We start from the raw sequence: 26,120 nt of genomic DNA on the forward strand, positions 1-26,120 counted from the left end.
AAAATGTTTGATTTTGAAAATGACTGAGTTGTTGTCTGGAATTTTATTTAAAAAGTTGCTCAGTGAGTTTTCATGTGTGATTAAGACAGTTTTAATTTGTCACTTCTGCCATTTTATAGCCATTTATATAAAGTAGTGTTCTCAGTATTGATGATTACACAGTCCAGTGACTGATGGCCTGCTGGTCAGCCAATCCCTTTACGAATGCTGTTGGTTCCTGCTGGCATTTTGTGACACAGTTTTTGGATGGAGACACTGAAGTCACAGTGATATCATAGCTTGCTAAAGGAGCCCCAGGTGAGTCCCCAAACTGTCATCTCCTAGGTGATCATTTCTTTCTGGGAACTCACATCCTTCTTTATAAGTTTGGTTCATAACAAACCAACCCATTTATTTCCCTTTCGTTTGTAATGGTATCACCATGTTTTACACTGTTGATAGGGAAACAAGTGAGAATGGCACTTACTGGCTTGTGTTTGTGTAGAGCAGCTTAGAGTGCCGAGGCATGGCCACAGATGTGATATCTCCAAAGGGGTTGTCCACATCATCAGCGTTTGTATTCTGCACATGGCCACTGTTGCAGGGAAAGGGAAAGTTGTAGCAAACAGATTAGTTGAGCAAAGCAAATAAGGGATGTTTTATTTGTTACATAGATCAAAAGCTCAAGAAGTAAAAGTATGATGATAGATGACAATTGGAATTCAAACCAAGAAAGGTATGGCCCTTTGTCTTCAGAAAGTGAGGCCTCTACTCTGGGATGGTAAAGTTGAGCAGGAGGGACAGTGGCTGTTTTGCAGGGTCTCTGAGTCCAGAAGCTGGGCTTCTTCTGCAGCCACAAGTCACAGGGTAGAAGCAAAGGCATGGGGAAAGGTGTTGATATCTGCTGGAGGCAGTAAGGCAATCCTGTGTGGTTGGGAGTCTAGGCAGGTGCCAGAAGCACTGAGGTGTGAGAGAATGTGGGAAGGTTGACCACATCAGCAGGTCAAGTTGCAAGGGCTTCTGGTGTCATGGTTAAAACACCAGCCAGCTCCACTGGAGAACAGTAAGAAGGAGGAAGCCCTGATCAAAGTCTGCCCCCCCCTTCATTCTTTCCCACCTCCTTCATTTCAAGGCGATGATCCTTCAAACTAAGAACGAAAAGGGAAGGAGATGGCTGAGTATTAACAATGCACTCCTGCCATCCACAGAGCCAGAGCTAGCGCAGGGAAGGACAGGTTCTTCCTGATATTCAGTATTAATGAGCACAGTTTTCCAATTATATGTTGTTCCTCACTGACAACACGAGTAGGAGCAACAAGAAAAACAGAAAATGTGTCACTCCTCATTTTGTAACTTGATCAAAATCTCTAACAAAGTTTTGATTCAACTTCCAGAGCCCATTGGAGCATGTTAGAACACAGATGTGTACTTAATAGTGTACTGAATGCATAGTAAAAAAAAAAACAAAACAAAACACAAGTAGACTTAAATATAGTATATTTTAAAGCAATAAATGTCACTTACGTATAGAGAGGAATGTATTTACTCCTAGAACTTGGACTCACACTTAAAGAAAAAATAGACAATTGAGTTATTGATATTTTAAATTATCAAATTACTATAACAATTCTCAAATAGAAAGGTCTTCAGAGATAGAGAAATTTACCTCTAAACTTTTGTTTTAGAAACAATGGAGTCATTTCTGAGCATTCCATTGCTTTTTAATACTTTAGAATGCCTATTCGTCTGTGCCCTGCTGAGGGAAGCCTTGGTTGTTTTCAGATCTTAGAAACTATGAGTAAAGCCGTTAGAAGCATTTATATAAAGGTGTAAGCTCCTGGGGACAAATTTCCATGGTTCCAAAGTGAATGGCGCCCTTATGATTTCAGAGGAATGGTATTAATAAGAAACAAAGCTTTCAACTGATGTCTTATTTTTCATCCAAAACCCTGAAAAAATACAGCAAGTCTATTAAAACCTCGATAAAAAGATGCAAATAACATGTTTTCATCAACATCTTTGAGTTGATTTACACTCATACATGAATGATTAATATGAAGTTGAGGTCCTTGGCACAGACCCATAATTCCAGCACTGGGGAAGTGAATCCGAGGATGCTGAGTTGGAAATTAGCTGTTTCAAAAATATAAACTCAATCATATACTTTATTCATATAAGCACTCAAGTGGTATTTCAGCAATTCCAGTTTGCCAGGTAGATATGAAGATTTTTTTTAAATGTTTTAATCTTACACAAATTATCTTTCAATTTGTATACTAAAATCTGCATCAAGTGTTATTAAGACACTTGACAAGACATTTTCGTAATAATTCTAAAATCTTGCATATTATGTTTAATACAGCTTAATAAAATGTACTTTTATTTTTTTATTAAAATTTTTGAGTTAAAACATAACCACACACATAACTACATTATTTTCCCTAATCCATTTCCTCCTTCCATGTCCTCCCAGGTCATCTCTCCTGCTCTCTCTTGAAATCATGCCCTTGTTTTGTTATGACTTCTCTCTCTCCTAAATACATAAATACCACATGCTGAGTTTGGTTAGTGCTACTTCTATGTATATGACTTCAGGGCTGACCACTTGGTATTGGGAACTCAGGGGTGACCATTTCCTCCATTTTCTCTCACAAGGCTTGGTATTCTTCTCAGTAACAGGGGCAATAGATCGCCTCCTGGGGCTGTGCACTCTACTCTGGTGGTGCCTACCTGATTCACACTGTTCTGTATAACTGACTACAGTGTTTGTTGGAAAGTACAGTTTTATGACCTTGCCACTCATAGGTTTGAGTGGTAATGGATGTTTGTGACTCACCACACATCAGCCCGCACACCACTCATTCAACTACTCAATAAATTACTCAGGACAATGAAGTAGAACATATTAGTTGGTGACAGACTGGATTCCTGACTTACATGCTGAGAGAATGTGAGCATCAAGTTGTTTAAAAGATTCAAGTGAAATAAAAAAAAATAAAAACTTTTAAGGGAAGAAAGAAAAGGAAGAGGATATCTTTACTGTCACAGAGAAGGGAAGAGTTTATATTAAAACTCACAAAAAAGTAAAGTGTTGAGGAGAATGTAGATGAATTGAGCTGCATTAGAAATTAAGACTTCAGTTCTGCAAAAAAACACCCATTCTAATAGAGAAGTGATGGGTGAGAGAGAGAGACATTCCTGTCTTTACTGTTAAGAAAGAAAATTTCTATTGTTATTCCACTTCTTTATTCATTTATTCAGTGTGTATGTGTGTGTGTGTGTGTACATCTGTGCGTGTATATGTGTGTGTGCATGTATGCGTGTGTGTGTGTGTTGGGGTGCACACCTGCTTTGGCATGTTTGTAAAGGCTGAAGGCAGCTTTTGGGAGTCAGTTCTCTTCTGCCATCATGTGGGCTGTAGGACACCATATGTACTCATGCAGTCAGATTTGGTGGCGAGTGCCTTTTTACCCAGTATGCCAGCGCTACAACCTTCAGTAAAGGATTTATATATACATTGTTAAACGTAAACATTTCTGCATTGAGAAAGTGAAACACAAACAAACAGTACAACAGACAAAACATATGAAAGGGCAAGGTGCAGATATAAAAATATAAGTGACATAAATTTACAAAAGTGAGAAGGAGGGAGGGCGGGAGTGGGAGGGGATGAGGAAGGGGACTAAAGCTACAACACAAAGTGAATAAATTGTAATAAATAAGAAAATTAAATATTTACAAGTGATTATTAGTAATTAGGTATATGTAATCTGCAATTTTAATACTTCATGTTTATACGAATGAAAATTATTTTTAATTAGGAAAATTATAAACATAGTCTCCAATGTGTTGTAAGCACTGTTGGTGAGAGATTCCATTGGGTCAACTCATTTGAAGAAGAGTATGAAAATAATTAAGAAAAAAGGAGGGCAACCTTTTTGGACTCAGAAAGGATAGATAAATTGGTATGTATTAAATCCAGAATTTTTTTTACAGTTGTGTGTGTGAAAGTACATAGATTTTTTTTAAACTGAAATTAAATAAGACACAAATTATATGGATGGGTGAATGAATTGTAGTATAACTGTTCAGTGGACTTCTATGCTACAGACAAAACGAACACCCAGAGAATCAGAGAGCTTAGATATGAATCGTATGGGCACAATGGTGGATAAAATGTTAAATGGCATAAACATAGGAAAGATACCATGCATATTGAATTTACAAAAGGAATATAATACTGTATGCTGGTTAATAATAGTAGGGTTTAAAAGGTTAAAAGAATGCATGAAAATGTGGAATAGTAAATCCACAATGATGTTTCTGGAAGGAGGTATGTGTGTTGATGAAGAGGCTCTGGCATTTTCTTTGTGTTGTAATTGTTTCTCAATAGAGAAATACACAGAATATACCATATTTTATTTTAATATGAAATATTCAGAGTGAATTAAATGTGAGACCATAACCAAAGTTGTATCATCTGTTAAAAAAAACAAAATAGTGATGTTTTGATGACAAAACAATCAAGTTTTTTATACTCAATGTGCAGAATTGTATATAGAAGAACATTAATAATAAAGCTCTTGCTTTAAGCATGAATACAACACAAATATGTAATATGAAAGTTGATGGAACATCATTTAGAATCCTCTTTATATGAAGTCCATGGAGTACCACAACATTGTAACTGCCCATGTTGAATTGTTTATTCATTTATTCAGTGTGTATGCTCATGTGCATGTATACGTGTGCATGTCCTGTGTGTGTTGGGGTGCTACACATGCTTCAGCATAATTGTAAAAACAGAAGGCAAGTTTTGGAAGTCAGTTCTCTCATTCCATCATGTAGGTTGCTCATTGTTTTTTTTTTCTTTCTTTCTTATTTCTTTTTTTTTATTCTTTTTTTACTGTTTTTTTTTAATTTTATTTTTTTCTTATCAGTTACATTTTATTAACTCTGTATCCCAGCCGTGTCCTGATCCCTCTTTCCCTCCCAGTCCCTCCCTCCCTCATCTCCACCATGCCCCTTGCCAAGTCCACTAATAGGGAGGACCTCCTCCCCATTCATCTGATCCTGTTTTATCAGGTATCTTCAGGACTGGCTGAAAAGCTCTCCTCTGTGGCCTAACAGGACTGCTCCCCCCTTGGGGGGTGGGGAGGCCAAAGAGCCAGCCATTGAGTTCCTGTTAGAAATAGTCCTTGTTCCCCTCACTATGGGAAACCAATTGGTTACTGAGCTACCACAGGCTACATCTGAGCAGAGGTTCTAGGTTACATTCATACATGGTCCTTGGTTGCATGTCAGTCTCAGAAAAGACCCTGTGCCCAGATATCTTTGGTCCTTGTGGAGCTCCTATCCTTTCCTCATCAGACTAACTCCCCTTCTTTTTTATGATTCCCTGTACTCTGCCAAAGGTTTGGTCATGAGTCTTTGCTTTGAAAACACTGCTAGTTAGAGTCTTTCAAATGCGCTCAGTAGACTCCTGTCATATGTTCAATGCGCATCCCATCTGTCTTTGTAAATGAGGATTGATAATATTACCCCATGTCCGCTCTCTTGATTATCTTTTTTAGGTGTATAGATTTCATTATGTTTATCATATCTTATAGGTCTATATAAGTGAGTATATACCGTGTTTGTCTTTCTCCTTCTGGGATATTTCACTCAGGATGATCTTTTCTAGATCCCACCATTTGCCTGCAAATTTCATGATTTCCTCCTTTTTGATTGCTGAGTAGTATTCCATTGTGTAAAAATACCACAGTTTCTGTACCCATTCCTCCGTTGATGGACATCTGGGTTGTTTCCAGGTTCTGGCTATTACAAATAAAGCTGCTATAAACATGGTTGAACAAATATCTCTTTTGTGTACTTGAGCAAACTTTGGGTATACCACCTAGCAGTGGTATAGCTGGGTCTTGAGGAAGCACTATTCCTAATTGTCTTAGAAAGCGCCAGATAGATTTCCAGAGTGGTTGTATCAGTTTACATTCCCACCAGCAGTGGAGGAGGGTTCCCCTTTCTCCACAACCTCTCCAGCATGTGTTGTCCCTTGAGTTTTTCATTTTGGCCATTCTGATGGGTGTAAGGTGATATCTCAGGGTCGTTTTGATTTGCATTTCCCTGATGGCTAATGAGAATGAGCATTTCTTTAAGTGTTTCTTTGCCATTCGATATTCCTCTACAGAGAATTCTCTGTTTAGCTCTGTTCCCCATTTTTTAATTGGATTACTTGGTTTGCTGCTTTTCAGCTTCTTTAGTTCTTTGTATATACTCGATATTAGTCCTCTGCCAGATAAAGGGTTAGTGAAGATTCTTTCCCAATCTGTAGGCAGTCGTTTTGTTTTGATGACAGTGTCCTTTGCTTTACAGAAGCTGTTCAGTTTCATGAGGTCCCATTTATTCATCGTTGCTCTTAGAGCCTGTGCTGTTGGTGTTCTGTTCAGGAAGGTGTCTCCTGTGCCAATGAGTTCTAGGCTGTTCCCCACTTTTTCTTCTAATAAATTTAGAGTATCTGGTTTTATGTTGAGGTCTTTGATCCACTTGGACTTTAGTTTTGTGCAGGGTGATAAATATAGATCTATTTTCATTTTTCTGCATGTAGACATCCAGTTGGACCAGCACCATTTGTTGAAGATGCTGTCTTTTTTCCATTGAATGGTTTTGGCTTCTTTGTCAAAAATCGAGTATTCATAGGTGTGTGGGTTTATTTCTGGGTCTTCTATGCGGTTCCATTGATCCTCTTTTCTGTTTTTATGCCAATACCATGCAGTTTTTATTACTATTGCTCTGTAGTACAACTTGAGATCGGGGATAGAGATCCCTCCAGATGATCTGTTGTTGTACAGGATTGTTTTGGAGATTCTGGGTTTTTTGTTTTTCCATATGAAGCTGAGAATCTTTTTTTCAAGGTCTGTAAATAATTGAGTTGGTATTTTGATGGGAATTGCATTGAATCTGTAGATTGCTTTTGGCAGGATGGCCATTTTCACAATGTTAATCCTACCAATCCATGAGCACGGGAGATCTTTCCATCTTCTGAGATCTTCAATTTCTTTCTTCAGAGACTTGAAGTTTTTCTCAAACAGGTCTTTCACTTGCTTGGTTAGTGTCACCCCAAGGTACTTTATGTTATTAGTGCCTATTGTGAAGGGTGTTGTTTCCCTAATTTCGTTCTCGGCCCTTTTGTCTTTGGTATAAGGAGGGCTTCTGATTTTTTTGAGTTGATTTTGTATCCTGCCACTTTGCTGAAGGTGTTTATCAGCTGGAGGAGTTCTCTGGTTGAATTTTTGGGGTCGCTCATATATACTATCATATCATCTGCGAATAGTGACACTTTGACCTCTTCTTTTCCAATTTGTATCCCCTTGATCTCCTTTAGTTGTTTTATTGCTCTGCGTAGGACTTCAAGTACTATGTTGAAGAGGTAGGGAGAGAGTGGGCAGCCTTGTCTTGTCCCTGATTTCAGTGGGATTGATTTAAGTTTCTCTCCATTGAGTTTGATGTTGGCTATCGGCTTGCTGTATATTGCCTTTACTATGTTTAGATATGTGCCTTGTATTCCTGATCTCTCCAAGACTTTAAACATGAATGGATGTTGGACTTTGTCAAATGCTTTTTCAGCATCTAAGGAGTTGATCATGTGGTTTTTCTCCTTCAGTTTGTTTATGTGGTGGATTACATTGATGGATTTCCGTATGTTGAACCACCCTTGCATGCCTGGGATGATGCCTACTTGGTCGTGGTGTATGATATATTTGATGTGTTCTTGGATTCGGTTTGCAAGTATTTTATTGAGTATTTTTGCGTCAATGTTCATAAGAGAGATAGATCTGAAGTTCTCTTTTTTTGTTGGGTCTTTGTGTGGTTTAGGTATCAGGGTGACTGTTGCTTCATAGAATGAGTTTGGTAATGTACCTTTTGTTTCTATTTTGTGGAATAGTTTGAGAAGAATTGGTGTGAACACTTCTTTGAAGGTCTGGTAGAATTCCGCGCTGAAACCATCTGGCCCAGGGCTTTTTTTGGAGGGGAGACTGTGAATGACTGCTTCAATTTTCTTGGGGGATATAGGGCTATTCAGTCTTTCTACCTGATCTTGACTTAATGTTGGAAGATGGAATCTATCAAGAAAATTGTCCATTTCATTTAAGTTTTCAAATTTTGTGGCATATAGGCTTTTGTAGTATGACCTAATGATTGTTTGAATTTCCTCTGTGTCTGTAGTTATGTCACCCTTTTCATCTCTGATTTTGTTGATTTGGATAGACTCTCTCTGCTTTTTAGTTAGTTTGGCTAAGGGTTTGTCTATCTTGTTGATTTTCTCAAAGAACCAGCTTTTTGTTTCATTGATTCTTTGAATAGTTTTATTTGTTTCTAATTGATTGATTTCAGCCCTGAGTTTGATTATTTCTAGCCTTCTGCTCCTCTTGGGTGTATCTGCTTCTTTTTTTTCTAGGGTTTTCAGTTGGGCCATTAAGTTGTTTGGATGTGATGTTATGAATTTCTTCTTGCAGGCACTTAGTGCTATAAATTTTCCCCTGAGCACTGCTTTCAATGTGTCCCATAAATTTGGGTATGTTGTGCCTTCATTTTCATTGAATTCTATGAAGTCTTTAATTTCTTTCTTTATTTCTTCCTTAACCCAGCTGTCGTTGACTAACAGGATGTTCAGTTTCCATGTGCGTGTAGGCTGTTTGTTATTTCTGTTGTTGTTGAGGTCCAGCTTAAGTCCATGTTGGTCAGATAGAATACAAAGGATTATTTCAATCTTTTTGTATCTGTTGAGGCTTCCTTTATGACCAACTAGATGGTCTATTTTGGAGAAAGTTCCATGCGGTGCTGAAAAGAAGGTATACTCTTTTGAGTTTGGATGAAAAGATCTGTAGACGTCTATTAGGTCCATTTGATTTAGGGTCTCTGTAAGTGTTTTTATTTCCCTATTTGTTTTCTGTCTAGTTGATCTGTCCCTTGGTGAGAGTGGAGTGTTGAAGTCTCCCACTATTAGGGTTTTAGGATCAATGTGTGATTTACGCTTTAATATTATTTCATTTACGAATGTAGGTGCTCTTGTATTTGGGGCGTAGATATTCAAAATTGTGATGTCCTCTTGGTGGATTTTTCCTTTGATGAGAATACAGTGGCCGTCCTTATCTTTTTTGATTAACTTGGGTTGAAAGTCTATTTTATTAGATATTAGGATGGCTACTCCCGCTTGTTTTCTGGAACCATTTGCTTGAAAGACAGTTTTCCAGCCCTTTACTCTGAGGTAGTGTTTATCTTTGTTGCATAGGTGTGTTTCTTGGATGCAACAGAATGATGGATCCTGTTTCCGCAACCATTCTGTTAGTCTGTGTCTTTTATTGGGAGTTGAGTCCGTTGATGTTGATAGAAACTAGTGACCAACAATTGTTACTTACTTTAGATGTGGTGTTGGTTGTGTCAGTGAGTTTCATTGCTTGTCTTCTTTTGGTTTTTTTGTTGTGTAGCTATCTATTTCCTCCTTTTCCTTCGATGTAGTTGTTTTCTTTGGTTTGGAGTTTCCCTTCTAGTAACTTCTGTAGACCTGGGTTACTATGTAGATATTGTTTAAATTTGGTTTTGTCTTGGAATATTTTGAAGTCTCCGTCTATGTTGATTGAAAGTTTTGCTGGGTATAGTAGTCTGGGTTGGAATCTGTGGTCCCTTAAGGACTGTATAATTTCTGTCCAGGCCCTTCTGGGTTTCATAGTTTCTGTTGAGAAATCTGGTGTGATTCTGATAGGTCTACCTTCATATGTTACTTGGCCTTTTTCCCTTGCTGCTTTTAGAATTTTTTCTTTGTTTTGTAGGTTCAGTGTTTTGACTATGATGTGACGTGAAGAATTTCTTTTCTGGTCTAGTCTACTTGGTGTTCTGTAGGCCTCTTGTATGTTTATGGCCATCTCCTTCTTTAAGTAGGGAAAGTTTTCTTCTATAATTTTCTTGAAAATATTTTCCGGACCTTTGAGCCTGATGTCTTCTTTTTCTTCTACTCCTATTATTCTTAGGTTTTGTCTTTTCATGGTGTCCTTCATTTCTTGGATGTTTTGTGTTTGGAACTTTTCTGATTTTATTTTTTCTTTGAGAGACGTGTCAATTTCCGCAAGTGTATCTTTGGCTCTTGAGATTCTTTCTTCCATCTCTTGTATTTTGTTGGTGATGCTTACCTTTGTAGTTCCTTATGTTCTCCAGCTCCTGGTTTTTCTCTATTTGTGTTTTCTTTATTGATTCTAATTCTGTTTTCATGTCTTGCACCGTTTCCTTCATCTGTTTGAATGTGGACTCCTGCTTTTCAATGATAGCTTCTATTTTTTTGTCCGTTTCCTCTCTATGTATCACTAATTGTGCCTCTACTTCTTTGGGTATAATTGCCTGTATTTCTATGAGAGCTTTGTTTATTTCTTCTTTATTTGCCTTCATTTGTGTGGACATTTCTTTGAGAGCTTTGTGCATTTCTTCTATGTTTGCCTCAATTTTCGTGGTCATTTCTCTGAGAGCACGATTTGTTTCCTCTTGGTTAGTCTCGATTTCTTTGGTTATTTCTCTGAGGGCTTTGTTCATTTCATCTTTATGGGCCTCTAATAGCTGGAGAAACATAGTTTTGAGGTCGTTTTCTTGTATATCTAGTGAATTGAAGTGTCCATTGTTTTGTGGGTTGCTGGTGAGGTCATTATGTCCTGATTTTTGTTGGGAGTGTTCTTATGTCTGCCTCTAGCCATCTGGTTATTTATAATCCTCACTAGTTGTTCCTCGAGATTGTAGTTTGGGCTATGATCCTCTCTTTCTGTTTTCTGGACTGTTTTTTCAGGAAGATGAGAGAGGTTCACTGCTTTGGGAGTGTGCACTGTGTTTTCAGTTTTGCCTAAGTAAGGAATGTGACGCTGGCGCTATTCGAGTGCGCTTTTAGAGGGCGCAGTGTGCATGCGCGGATTCTCTGACTATTGTAGTGGCCTGCAAGCCACTATTACGAAGTTCTGACTGAGATCCAGGGATTGTTTGCCTGGATTATCCTGGTGGACCCGCAAGGCAGAGGCTTCAATGTTGGGGTCGCTATCCCAAGAATCCCTATTATGCCCACACTAGGGGTGTGGGTGGCAGGGATATCGTCTGGTTGCTTCTTTGGAGGGGCCCTGGGTCTGGGACAATCTCTCCCTAGAACGCTCACTCACTCTCTTGCAGGACCAATTGGAATGCACAGGGGTTCCCCTTGCTCACTACTCTCTGTTTTGGTCCTGCTGCGGAAGTGCATGGGTAGGCTAATAGTCAGCTCTGTGACACTGTGGCTGCAGGACTCGGTGTCCACCTTTCCTGTGTGCTGCCTCTTTGTCCTTTCCTTCTGCCAGGAGGGGTTATGTTGACTGGACCCTGGGTGGCGCGGGTAAGAGTTAGGATGAGTGTACTCAATCCCAGATCCCGGGCTCAGATCTCTCTGCCAGAAGCAGCCTAGCAGTAGAATCTATGTTTGCTGATCTCAAGAGAGTACCGGGTAGGTTTGAGTGTCCTCAGATCCAGAGCTTGGGTTTCTCTGCTAGGGGCCCCTGGGTGAGCTGGAGAGAGGGTGCTGTGTCCTTGGCAGGCTGCCTCTCTGTCCTTCCCCTCTGACCTTCTCCTCTGCTAGGGCAAGCTTATGGAGGTGCTCTCAGGGGAGTGCCAGCAGGGGTTGGGGCTTCTCAGTCGGATCCTGAGCCCTGAGCCGGCGTTTCTCTGCCAGGGTTCGGGGGGGGGGGCGCCGGTGATAGAACTTGCTGCTAGACCTTATTGTGCTGGACCCAGGATAATCTCAGGATGTGTAGAATGACCACAGTCCCAGATCCCGAGCTGCAGTTTGTTTGCTAGGAGCAGCCGGCAGCACTGGAGTTCGGCACTGTGAAGCAGCTGTGTGCCTCTTTATCCTTCTGCTCTGCTGTGGCAGGGCTATGCCGACATTTGGGGGAGTGCCTGAAAGGACTGGGTTTTCTCAGCCCCAATCTCGGGTTAGGGTACAGACAATGTGGTCTGTGGCAGATTCTGCTGGACGCCTCCTGCCTCCTCTGAAGAGGGAGTAGGGATTTTGAGCTGGATGCGCAGTTGCAATCCGTGTGCGGAGGGAGCTCAATTGTGATGGTGGCAGGTACCCGTGGTTGGAGAGACCTTCCAGGGAAAGACTGGGTGACCCGTGACCAGTCTGGCAACTTTCCTTCCCCGTGGGGTTTTTTTTGCGACTGGGACTCTCAGCCTCAGGCACCCTTGTGCCCACCAATCAGCCTGGGAAAGTGATCAGGACAAGCATGCTTGCAGCACTAGCCCGGAGACCCAAAGCCCGCGTTAGCCGGGTTCTCTTCTGGGTTCTGGCTGGGCAGCCGAGAGTGGACCCGATCGATTCCCATGCCGTGGGAGCCTCCCCTCACCTGGGAAACACGATAGCTGTTGTTTTAGGGCCCAGAGTTCAGTCTCCTGGTCGCTGCACAGAGTGTGTTGTCCTGCTTCTCAGACGTGGTGTTCTCCCGGTGCCGCCATCTTGGCCCCTCCCCTCTTTCCCCTAGGTTGCTCATTGTATGAGCTCATGCAATGCCAGTTTATCCTAACTTTAAAATGTACATGTAATAGCGCCAGTTTTGAGGGTAGAGAGAGGGCAGGTGTTGTAAAGCACCTACAATGGGATTTGGATTCTCTTCTTAGACCCATGAGTGTTAGAGGAAGGTCTCTAGGACACTCTTCATCTGAAGTCAGGTCCCTCTCCTGTCCTCAGTGGGGACATCAGGTTTTTAGTGATGAGAGTAAAGATAGAAATGACAACATTAGGAAATTAAACTTACAAACTGATTGGTTTGTTTGCCACTGAGAACCATCTTGTCTGAAATCTGTCCCAGAGTCCTCCGATCATCTAGAGCAATTATTGAAATAATTAATAATTAATAATTAATGGTCTTATTGTAATTTCATAGATTCAAGCTTTGTTTCTTTAGCAGGCTCCTCACATCATAGCTGAGCCTAAACTTTGGGAAAGCCCTTCCCAGTCATCCTAGCCACTCTGGCTGGGGTGCGGCTTTACCTTCTGAGTGTGTGGGTCCTGGGTCTTTGTTCAAATTTCTACCCCTACCCTATTTTTTCCAAGTTGGAATATGCCCCATGTCCACCTTCTCCAGGTGACATGGTTTCCCTATGTGAAAGCTTTAGCTTCACTTTCTGACAGACACTTCCCCACTGAGGCCCTTTGCAGCCTTTCCTTTACAGCTTTGCACAGAGACTGAACAACTTATGCGGGGAGGACTTTAGATATGCAAATCAGTTAACGCAGAGGAAATGGAATGAAATGACCAGTTTACATGAGGTATAAAATTCTTTTGAAGTAAATGAAAAATCCTTAAAAATAAATGAAGTCTACACAACGTTTTTCCTTAACTGGTTTTTACTTCTATTTAACAATCTGATGTCTGAATGTTTATATTAAAGCTATATTTTTTCCTCTCATTATTTCATTCTCTATGAAAGCAGAAGACACTTTACTAGGGTATGTGGGCTTCCTAATTGGGGGTCAGGGACTCTTTAGGATGTAATTGGTTTCCCTCTTTATACTGTGGTTTTTATATCCTCAAAAACTTCATTATGAGAAATCATCCAACTATGACCCAGACTAATGCTGCGAGCTGTGGCATCAAGCAGAAGGGGATAAGGAAACAAGAGGTGTTTTGCAAGCATGAAGCATGGCATCTAAGGCAGTATTGGGAAGACAGAAGTCTGGGCTTCACTGATACTTGGGGTTCTTCTTGGCACAGATTTTTTAAAGTGATGGGACATTGCAGAGTCCTGTAGGGAATATGGCACTCAGAGTTCACTAGAAAGGGAAAGTAACACAGAACAGGTAAATGACAGAGTACCAGCTACATGTCTTGTCAAATGGCTTGCATTCCATGTTCTGAAAAAGATGGGCATGCTCAGTGTAGTCACACAGACAGATCCATACTCTAGAGAAAGTGCTGCAGCTACAATAGGGATTTGGGACCAATAGTACACTGGACAAATTCTTTTTAACACTCAGAGACAGAATCAACGGCCATCTCTCTGAGAGCTCCATTTGCTATGTTGTGTCACATAACCGGCAACATTACAGAGTAGTCTACAACACATGGATCATCCTATTCTGCTTGAAGAGTGGGCAGCCAAGCTCTAAATCCTATGGCCAGCACTATGCTCAGCACAGATTGCCTAAAAGAATGACATCCTTTTGTTTTCTTCACTACTTAACATTCTTCTGTAATTTTCAAAATGAATAGCCACCACAAATGGCTTTAAGGGAGAAGTCATAGTAAACATTTTCAGTATTTACAGTGAGAAAAAGTTTTCAGTTACCAATGACCTATGATGATATCACTTTCAGTTTCATATGTAATTCTCAATAACAAAATAACACTGAGGCTTGAGTTTGAGTTAATTTGCAGTCACAGCAAGAAGCAGGTGCCATGGTCAGGGATGCTTACTGACCTGGGTTATGGCTGGCACACTTTCATATCTTCTCAGTGTAAAACACTGTGAGATTTGGTCAGCAGCTTTTTCTGCTGTTGTTTTTTCTGGATCAGGTTTTGGTGATAGCATCTTGTCCCAAGGAACATGTTCATAAGCTCTGGGTAATTATTAAATAAGGACATATTTAATAAAGAATATACAAAGCACATATTTACAGCAGGGTATTAACACTATCCAATTCACAAATAAGTCATATCTTTGAAAATCTATTTTGGGAGTCAGGGCATCAGGTAGGCAATCTTTATTCCCCCTTCAATCCCCATTCCAGTCTCCCAGGTTATCACTAGCACTGTAGCCACAAAGTGTGGCTGCTGTGGCATCTCCTTCCTCTCTATCCCCATTCCTAGGTCACTAAACAGATCCTTGTGGCAGACCCAGCTTTCCTCCTTCCAGTACACCCTCTCACCTGCCTCCCTCTTCCAGGACATTCCTATTATGTCCTATCAACCCCTAGTAATACAGCCTGTCTGGGACCCTGAGTGGCTGCAAGTGGCAGGCTCTCCAAAGTACTCCCTACCAGAAAACCCACAGCCACCACACTCTCCTAAGATCCAGAGAGGGCAACACAAATGAAATGAATGAGGCACACACCCAACAAAGATAAAACCATACATCATCAAAACTAAAATAATAATCATCTCAAACCCACATGCCTAGATGCATAAAAACACAATAACAGCTAAGAAAATTTGTCTGCAGTAGAGGCAAGCAAGACGACTATAGTGGGTACTGAGAGACGCAATGGAGCTGAAATAGAAGACAAGAACTTCAAAATAGCTGTTATGACTATGTTTAAGTTCCTTAAAGAGGATATGAATAAATCCATTAGTGAAATCTATGAAAACACAAACAGTGGAATGGAAAAAATACAGTTCAAAACATGAAAGTGGAAATGAACTCACTAAAGAAAACCCAAACTGAGGGAAAACTGGAAATGTAAATTTTAGGAACTCAAAAAGTAAGCTCAACCTCTCCAGCATGTGTTGTCACTTGAGTTTTTCATCTTGGCCATTCTGATGGGTGTAAGGTGAAATCTCAGGGTCGTTTTGATTTGCATTTCCCTAATGGCTAATAAGGTTGAGCATTTCTTTAAGTGTTTCTCTGCCATTCTATATTCCTCTACAGAGAATTCTCTGTTTAGCTCTGTTCCCCATTTTTTAATTGGATTACTTGGATTGTTGCTTTTCAGCTTGTTTAGTTTTTTATATATACTGGATATTTATCTGTCAGATAAAGGGTTGGTGAAGATTCTTTCCCGATCTGTAGGCAATAAAAAAAGAGGAAATCATGAAATTTGCAGGCAAATGGTGGGATCTAGAAAAGATCATTCTGAGTGAAGTATCCCAGAAGGAGAAAGACAAACATGGAATATACTCGCTTATATAGACCTAAAAGATATGATAAACGTAATGAAATCTATACACCTAAAGAAGATAATCAAGAAAGGGACACGAGGTATGATGATCAATTCTCATTTAGAAAGACAAATGGGATATGCATTGAACATATGACAGGAGTCTACCGCAGAAAGCATCCGAAAGACTCTACCTAGCAGTGTTCCAAAGTACATACTAAGACTCATAACCAAACCTTCGGCAGAGTGCAGGGAATCATATGAAAGAAGGGGAGTTTGATGTGGAAAGGATAGGAGCTCCACAAGGACCAAACATATCTGGGCACAGGGTCTTTTCTGAGATGGACACTCAACCAAAGACCATGAGAGGATAAAACCTAGAACCTCTGCTCGGATGTGACCCGTGATAGCTCAGTAATCAATTGGTTTCCCATAGTAAGGGGAACAAGGACTATTTCTAACAGGAGCTCAATGACTGGCTTTTTGACTTCCCCACCTCCCAAGGGAGGAGCAGTACTGTTAGGCCACAGAGGAGGACTTTGCAGCCAGTCCTGAAAATACCTGACAAAATGGAGTCATATGAAAGGGGAGGAGGTCCTCCCCTATCAGTGGACTTGGAAAGGGGCAGGGAGGAGATGAGGGAGGGAGAGTTGGATTGGGGAGGGAATGAGGGATACAGCATTAACAAAATGTAACTAATGAGAATAATAAAAAAAAAACTTTAAAAAAATAAACTTTGAAATAGTTAATATAAAAAAAGGTAAGCTCAGAGGCAAGCTTTACCAAAAGATTCTAAGAGATGGAAGATAGAGTTTCAGGTGTTGAAGACAAGATAGGAAAAAGGATACCCCACTCAAAGAAAATGTTAATCTAAAATGACCATGGCACGAAAAGTCCAGGAAATCTGGGACACCACAAAAAGACCAATTTTATGGATAATGGAAATAATGAAAAAAGAAGAAATCCAGATCAAAGGCATAGAAAATATTTTTACCAAATTCATTGAAGAAAAATTCATTAAACTAAAGAAGAAACTATCAGTGTGTAAGAAGCATACAGAACAATAAATAGACTGAACAAGGAAAGAAATTCTCTATGGTATATAATAATCAAAACATTAAATGTTCAGAACAAAGAAAAAATATTAAAATCTGAAGGGAAAAACATCAAATAACATGTAAAGGAAGATCTATTAGAATAATCCTAGGCTTTTTCATAGAGACTCTAAAACCCAGAAGGGCCTGGACAGATGTGCTAGATTCTAAGAGACCACAGATATCAGCCTAGACTGCTATAATCAGCAAAACTTGCAGTCACCATAGGTGGAGGAAGACATTCCAAAATAAAACCAAATGTAAACAATATCACTTTACAAATCCAGAAGGTGCTAGAAGAAAAAAATTAAAGCTGAAATGTTTAACTATGCCCAAGAAAACACAGGAATAAATAATCTCAGACAAATAAAGTGGGGGTGGGGTGGGAGAAATCATGATACAACAATAAAATAATGGAAATCCCCAAATACTGTTCATTGATATCTCTCAATATTAGTGATCTTAATTGTCCAATAAAATACAAAGATTAATATACTGGATTAAAAAATGGAATCCATCCTTTAGTTGCATCCATGAAAAACACCTTAGCAGAAAAAATAGACATTATCTCAGGGTATTCCTTCTTTTTATCAGTTCATGAAACTTTATCCAAAATTTACCACATGCTGGACACAAAGCAAGTCTCAATAGATCTAAGATAATTGAAATAATGCCCTCCATCTTTTTAAAAAATTTTTAATTACACTTTATTTACTTTGTATCCCCCTGTAGTTCCCTCCCTCCTCCCCTCCCAATCCCTCTCTTTCTTCTCCTTCTCCATGAATGCCCCTCCCCAAGTCAACTGGTAGGGGAGGGTTTCTTTTCCTTCCTTCTGATCCTAGTCTGTTAGGTCTCATCAGGAGTGGCTGCATTGTCTTCTTCTGTGGCCTGGTAATGCTTCTCCCCACTCAGGGGGAGGTGATCAAAGAGCAGGACAATTAGTTCATGTCAGAGACAGTCCCTGTTCCCATTACTACGGAACCCACTAGGATACTGAACTGTCATGAATGCCCTCCATCTTATCTGACCACTACAAATTAAGCTGGATATCAGTAACAACAGAAATAACAGGAAGCTTACAAACTTGTGGAAACTGAATAATTCACTATTTATGAAAAAATACATTTAAAAGGTATTAAAAATAAATTTAAAATAGTTTAGAATTGAGTGAAAATAAAAACATAACATATCTGAACTTTCATAACACAATGATGGTGGCTCTCGGAGGCAAGTTTAGAACACTAAGTGCCTACTTAAAAATTTGGATAGATCTCTTATTGGTAAGATTGGAAAGATCTCATATCAATAAAATTAGAAAGATCTCATATCAGTAACTTAACAGCAAACCTGAAAGATCTAGAACAAAAAGAAGAAATAACACCAAAAGGATATATAGCAAGAAATAATCAAAATCAGAGCTGAAATCAACAAAATAGAAACAAACAAAAAAACCAATACATAGAATCAATGAAACAGAGTTGATTTATAAGGAAATCAGTAAGATGGGCAAACCTTTGGCCAGATTAGCTAAAAGGCAGTGAGAGATGTAAAAGCACAGAGAAACATCTTAAGAGCATACTTTAAAAACCAAATTGGACAGAGGGCCTCTGAAAGCCAGAAGAAGAAAACAGGAAACAACCTAGGAACCTGCCACAGAGGGCCTCTGAAAGCCTCTGCCCTGCAGACTATTAAAGAAGATGCTGAGCCTGATGGCCAACTGTCGGGCAGAGTGAATGGAATTTTATGTAAGAAGTGGGAAATAGCAAGAGCTGGAGAGGACAGGAACTCCACAAGGAGAGCAACAGAACAAGAAAATTTGAACACAGAGACTCGTACTCCAACCAAGGACTATTCATGGAGATAACCTAGAACCCCTGCACAGATGTAGCCCATGGCAGTTCAGTGTCCAAGTGGGTTACATAGTAATGGGAAGAGGGACTGCCTCTGACATAATCTGATTGACCTGCTCTTTGATCACCTCCCCCTGAGGGGGGAGCAGCCTTACCAGGCCACAGAAGATGACAATGCAGCCACTTCTGATGAGAACTGATAGTCTAAGATCAGAAAGAAGGAGAGGAAGACCTCCCCTATCAGTGGACTTGGGGGGGGGCATGCATGCAGAAAGGGGAGGAAGGGTGGGGTCGGGAGGGGCTTATGGGGGATAAAAAATGAATAAAGTGTAATTAATAATAAAAATAATAATAATAAAAAAACCAAATTGGAAAAGCTAAAAGAAAATTAATAATTTCAAATAAGAAGCCCTGCTACAGCTTATAAGAAACTTGAAAATAAAGCTCAGAGGCAAGCCTCACCAACAGATTACAACAAATAGAAGAGATCTAATTGAATTATTGGCCAAAGGGACCCTGTGCAAAACCCCAAACAACCCAGGCTATTAACAATGCTATTGCTTGCTCTTCACAAACTGGTGGTAAGGCCCTATCACTGACGACACCACCTATACAACTCACTGAACATGGAGAAGTCAAACTGGTATCTAAGTAGAGCCCTTACCTCTACATGCTAATATGTCTTTGGTACAGAGAGGTGCTCTGCGTGCTGCCAAAGAAGAAAGGTAAAAACCAACCCAGCTACAAACCCTTACAACAGAGTTACAACGGTGACCTGCCTGCAGTATGTGTTAGTACAATAGTGACACTAAGCTTGTGAGAGTAACAAACCAATATCTGATACTGGGTTTAAGGCCTGCTCTGTGAGATGGAACTCATCCTTGACACTGCTTGGGTGACCAAGAATCTGAGGCTAGATAGCACAGGGACCTAGGGAAAAACCAGATGCTACTGCTCTGTTGAAAGCATATAACAATAAAATGACTCCTAATGACATTCTGCTATACTCATAGATCAGTATCTTGCTCGACCATCATCAGAGAAGTTCCTCCTGCAGTAGATACAGAAACTCACAGCTGGACAATGTACAGCTAGCTTTTTCAAGTGAGAGACCTTAGAACTCTCAGTCCTAAATGGGATGCCCCCATTAAATTCTTCCCAGTAGGACTCATAGAAGCCTGGAGGAGAGGAAGGAGAAAGATTGTAAAAGCCAGAGAAGATCAAGGTCATGAAAGAAACCAGCTGATGCCTGAGCCTACTCTCCACACCTCTTAACTACCTTCTTCTTTTATTCATGGGCTAAATCATCTACAAAAATAGGTTCTTTTTGTTTTCTCACTATGTTTTTTTCCTGTTGTCTGATTCTCTTTAAAATGAGAAAGCCTTAAGAGCAGAGAACTTGGTCTGTTTATTCACAGATGCATCTCACAGCCTAGGGCATAAACATGTTGATATGAGGCAGGATATAGGATCCTCTCATCCCAGAGTCTGAATGAAGCCCCTTATTTGCTGACATGCAAAATTTCAGCACACTTAACATTTGCTGAAAAGACTACCTATATCATATTGACCTTCCTTTTAAAATATACAAATTTCCTGTTCCAATAACAATGAACTGAGTTTAAGTCTTGCATGCATATAATCTTTTAGGACATCATTTCTTCCCCCAGATATCACTTGATAATCTCAAAAAAACTCTTCACAGTACAAGTTATTCTATCTTTCTGCAGCCTGTGGGTTTAAGCTGTAATTCCGCCAGGTGCTACCCAGAAACTACCCTGTAATCCCATTTATATGCCTTAGGAACTCTTTAAAGAGATGACACTAAACCCTACCAAAGTCCTTGACTGTTATAGAATAATGAATGTCTAGTCTCCTTTGAGGAGTGATATGCCTTACTTTCAGTCAATTTCTTAGAGAAGACCACATCCATGCTGCCAGAAAGCATCTTTCTCTTAGACTTTGTGCTTAAAGCCTATATAAATTATATTTTTATTAAGCATCAACTCTGCTTTATAAACTGGGTAGTTCTGAAATTCTTTCCTCTATCTATATCATGAATCCAGGTTTTCCTTAAGTCATGGTCACTAAGTCTATGAGAACTCAGGCTGATGAGCGTGTCAGTGGGAGCTAGCCCTCCTGCCTCTGTCCTAGAAAGTGCTGAGAGATTGATTCTGTGAATTGTCTTTGAGAACCAGGCGTGATGACCCCAAAGTCACCAGGAACTAGTGACCCCCTCCCAAGTCACTAGGAACTAGACCATAGGTCACCAATTACAGGAAGAAGATAATAAAATTCCCTACCCAAGGAACATCCTGGAGGTAAACACAAGAATGGGAAGGTATCTTATCTCAGGGTGGAAATACCTAATATTCCTGAGGTCTATAGATAGCTTGCTCAATGTTAGTTAACCACAATCACCTTGTAACAAGCTTGCCCTTGCTGATTATCACCAAATTGTGTAACTGCTAAGCTGTAATTTCCCAAACCTCACTGTGAACCAATAAAAACCCTCCTCTTTCTGAGCTAGGGGCTCTACACTATACACCACTGCATTGGTGACAATGTGGGACCAAGCTCGAGCTTGTATTAAAAGACCCTACTGCACTTGCATCGAATCGGCTCCTTGGTGGTCTTTGAGGTCTGTAAAACTTGGGCATAACATCTTCCTTTAAGCTTTCTCCAACATTGTTCTCTGGGGCATTGTGGTTGCTTTTTCTCCTTTCTTCCCTTCCCTCCCTTAATTTCCCCCTTTCTGAATTTTGGTTGTATTGACATAGTTTCTCCTTTCTCCTTTCTCTTTTCTCTCTCTTCTTCCCTCTCCCGTCTTTCCCCCATCACTTCCCCTTTCCCCTTCTCCTTCCTTTCTTCCTGTTCTCCCTCTACCCCCATTCTTCTTCTTCTCCCGCTTTCCCCTTCCCCCCTCATCCTCCACTCTCCCTTCCTCTCCTTTCCTCTCTCCCCTACCTTTCCATCTCCCTCTCATCCTCTTCTCACCCTCCCCCACTTGCCCCTCTGTTCTTCTGAGTTAGGCTCTTACATTACTTATTATTGTAAGTCCAGGCTACCCTGGAACTTACAATAATCCTCTAATACAGGCCTCTGAATGTATGGATTACAGGTGTGAACACATGTCTTTTTCAAGCCCTGATATGTTTGTTTTTTAGTCAACGTGAAAGACATAGTGACTTTGATTGATGTTCTTTGAATTATTCATATGATCCAGATCATTATTAACACATGCACCATTAAAATTTTTAAATAATTGAAAACTTTCATTGTGATAAAAGCTTACTTCTGTGTTGAAGATTTGTAAAATGCATCCTTTATATTATATTTCTTGCCTTGCTGGACAAGTGATCCACTATCATCCTACAAGATAGGAACAAGAAGTTAAAACAGACCAAGCGTAAATAAAATTGCTATTTTTTAACACTATGTTTTTGAATTTCCTTATGTACATGACTTGAACTATGTGTATGTATACATAGTTTAATGATTAACAAACTCAGATTTCTTAACAAATTCATCTACCCATAGTTATCTTTTGAGTGTGTTCAAGCCACTTAAAATCTGGTTTCTTTTTATGTACAAGTAATATTTTACATACAGACCAAGGTTATGTTTGGGAATATGTGTATATATATTAACATCTATGCATGTAACAACAATTTAAAAAAAAAGAGAGAGGCCGTGAATTTGAAAGATATAACAGAGGGGTATGTGGGAGTTTTTGAAGGGAGAGAAAGGAGCGAAGAAATGATGTAATTATACTATAATCTTAAAAAAGTAAAAGAAAAATGAAAAAAAAAATCTGGCTGCTTCTTACAATCCCAGCAAACAATACAATACTGATAGCTATAGCCACCATGATAGGCATCCTGTCTCTAGAACACACTCATCTTTGTTTGTATCTTCATATTTTATCCTCTCACCAACATTTCCACATTTCTCTATACTTACCCCATGCTTATTAGACTCTCTGCACATATATAAGAATATAAACATGTCTCTTTATGTGTCCAGTTTGTCTTAGTATAAGGTTCTATAGGTTATTCATGTTGCTGTAAATAGCAGGCCTACATTTTATGGCTGAATAATATTCTAGTGTATTTGCATATACCCAATTTTCTTTATCCATTCATTTGTCCATAGACAGTTATATAGTCAACCATGCTGTACTTTATAAATTGTTTCTTGGCCTTGGGAGGGGCCATGTGCCTGGAATTCCACCACTGAGGCCATGGAGATAGGAGAATCTGAAATAAAAAGCCATTCTCAGCCACACAGCAAGTTTGAGCTATCCAGGATTGACACGATATCTATCTCAAAAAACCCCCAATAAACTTAATTAAACATTAAAATAATTATCCTGTATATAAATTCTGCATTTCATTGATTTTTGACTAATATGTGCTTTGATCTTTCATGTATTTAGTTTGATTTAGTAATTTTTCTAATATCTTAAGATTGAAACAAATCAATTCCTTGTTTTTTAAATTAATTAATTCACTTTACATTCCATTTGTAGCCCCGTTTCTTCTCTCTTCCCATCCTCACCCCCTCCTTCACCTATTCCTTAGAAAAGGGGATCTTCCTATCCACTACCCCAGCTCATCAGGTTGCACGAAGAATGAGTTTGTTCTCTTCCCTTGTGGCCTAGTAAGGCAGTCCTGTCAAGGGGAAGTGATGAAAAAGCAGGCAACAGACTTCATATCAGAGACTGCTCCCCTTACTAGTAATCCCAAATGAAGCCTGAGCTGCCCATCTGCTACATATATGTATAGAACCTAGGTCCAAACCATTCATGGTCCTTAGTTGCTGTTTCAGACTCCACAGGCACCTCTGAGCCCTGGTTAGTTGGTTCCATGCGTCTCCTTGTGGAAGTCTTGTCACCTCTAGGTCCTTTTATCCTTTCCTGCACTTTCTCACTAGATTCCCTATGCTTCACCAAATGTTTGGTTGTGAGTCTCAGCATTTGTTTCAAACCATTGCTGGGTAGAGCCTCTCAGAGGACAATTCTGATAGGCACCTGTCTGCAAGAATAGAAGAGTATTGTTAATAGTGTGAGGGGTTGGCTCTCTTCCATGGGGTTGGTGTTAGGTTGGGACAGGCATTGTTTGGACATTCCCTCAATCCCTGCTCTATCTGTTCAAACTTTGTCCTTGCAGGTCTTGTAGGCCAGGTAAATTTTGGATCGATATTTTTGTGGGTAGGTTGCTGTTCTCTCTCCACTAGGAGTCTTGTCTAGTTAGAGAGTGTCCTCTTCAGTCTCCATGACCCCTGCTCCTAGAAGTCTCAGCTAGAGTCCCCTTCATATCTTCCCAGAGGCCTACTCTGACTTAGGTCTTCAGCTTGTCACAGAGATGCACCCCCTCCAGTTTCTCTTTTCTCTGCAGGCCTTCTGTCCTCCTTCCCCTGCTCTCCCCAGGTCTGATCTCCACCCTTACTTTCCTCTTCCCTCCTTTTCCTCCATTCAACCATTATCTCTGTCTATTCTATTTCTCTTTCTGAGTGAGATTTAAGCATCCTCCTTTGGGTCCTCCTTGTTACTTCTTGGAGTCTGTGCATTGTAGTATGTTTATCCTGTACTATATGGCTAAAATCTGCTTCTAAGTGCGTATATACCATGTGTGTCTTTCAAGGTCTGGGTTACCTCACTCAGGATGATCTTTTCTAGTTTCATCCATTTCCCTGCAAACTTCATGATTTTCTTGTTTTTAATAGCCGAGTAGTATTCCATTGTGTAAATGTACCGCAGTTTATCCATTCTTCGGTTGAGGAACATCTAGGTTGTTTCCAGATTCTGGCTCTTACAAATAATGCTGCTATGAATATAATTGAGCAAGTGTCCTTGTATGGTGGAGTATGTTTTGGGTATATGCCCAGGAGTAGTATAGCTGGGTCTTGAGGTAGAGCTATTCCCAGTTTTCTGAGAAAGCACAAGATTGATTTCCAAAGTGGTTGTACAAGTTTGAACTCCCACCAGCAATGGAGGAAGATTCCCTTTTCTCTACATCCTCACCAGCATGTGCTGTCACTTGTATTTTTGATCATAGCCATTCTTGAGGGGTGTAAGATGGAATCTTAGAGTTATTTTGATTTGCATTTTTCTGATGGCTAAGGAGGCTGAGCATTTCTTTAAGTGCTTCTCTGCTATTTGAGATTCCTCTGTTGAGAATTCTGTTTAGTGCTGTGCTCCACTATTTAAGTAGATTATTTTGTTTGTTGTTGTTTGAGTTATTTATATATTTTGGATATTAATCCTTTGTCAGATGTATGATTAGTGAAGTTCTTTTCCCAACCTGTAGACTGCCATTCCGTTCTACTGACACTGTCCTTTGCATTACAGAAGCATTTAAGTTTCAAGAGGTCCCATTTATTAATTATAGATCTTAGGGCCTGAGTTGTTGGTGTTCTGCTCAGGAAGCTGTCTCCTGTGCCAATGAGTTCAAGGATGGTTCCCACTTTCCCTTTTAATAGATTTAGTGTTCCTGCTTTTATGTTGAGGTCTTTGATCCACTTGGACTTGAGTTTTGTGCAGGGTGGTAAATATGGATCTATTTGCATTTTCCTGCCTATAGACATCCAGTTAGACCAGCACTATTTGTTGAAGAAGCTGCCTTTTTTCCATTGGTTCCTTCTGTTTCTATTTTGTGAAATGGTTTGAGGATTATTGGTGTTAGCTCATCTTTGATAGTATGGTAAAATTCTGACTAAAACCATCTGGCCCTAGTTCTTTTTTTGTTTTGTTTTTGGTTGGGAGAGTTTTAAGGACTGTTTCTGTTTTCTTATGGGTTCTAGGACTGTTTAAACTAATTACCTGATCTTTATTTAACTTTGTTAGGTGATATCTATCAAGAAAATCATTCACTCCCTTTAGACTGTCCAATTTTGTGGAATAGAGGCTTTTGAAGGAAGACCTGATGATTGTTTGGATTTCCTCAGTGTCTGTTATGTTTCCCTTTTCATTTTCAGTTTTGTTAATTTGGGCACTCTCTCTCTATCTTTTAGTTAGTTTGTCTAAGAGTTTGTCTATATTGTTGATTTTCTCAAAGAATCAGCTCTTGGTTTCATTGATTCTTTGTATTTTTTTTCTAATTTACTAATTTCAGCCCTGCGTTTGATTATTTCCTGCCATCGACTCCTTTTGGGTGTGTTTTCCCCTTCTTCTTCTTCTTCCTCCTCCTCCTCCTCTTCTTCTTCTTCTCTCCTTCTCCTTCTTCTCCTTCCTCCTTCCTTCCTTCCTCCCTCCCTCCCTCCCTTCTTTCTTCTTTCTTTCTTTCTTTCTTTCTTTCTTTCTTTCTTTCTTTCTTTCTTTCT

General features: G+C 39.8%; 1 protein-coding gene across 1 annotated transcript in view; it reads right to left on the reverse strand.

Annotated features, from left to right (window-relative positions):
* The window catches only part of Spata48 (spermatogenesis associated 48), a 73,784-nt gene that overhangs the window by 32,833 nt on the left and 14,831 nt on the right, over window positions 1-26,120 (reverse strand). Inside the window, exons 3-7 of the mRNA XM_055624033.1 lie at window positions 22,093-22,169; window positions 14,458-14,596; window positions 12,792-12,859; window positions 1,504-1,545; window positions 467-574 (exon numbers count right to left, since the gene is read on the reverse strand). Coding sequence (XP_055480008.1) covers window positions 467-574; window positions 1,504-1,545; window positions 12,792-12,859; window positions 14,458-14,596; window positions 22,093-22,169 — 434 coding nt within the window. The remainder of the gene's footprint in view (window positions 1-466; window positions 575-1,503; window positions 1,546-12,791; window positions 12,860-14,457; window positions 14,597-22,092; window positions 22,170-26,120) is intronic.

This window comes from Psammomys obesus, unplaced genomic scaffold (genome assembly GCF_907164565.1).
Source record: "Psammomys obesus unplaced genomic scaffold, mPsaObe1.curated_primary_1811, whole genome shotgun sequence".
Classification (NCBI taxonomy): domain Eukaryota; kingdom Metazoa; phylum Chordata; class Mammalia; order Rodentia; family Muridae; genus Psammomys; species Psammomys obesus.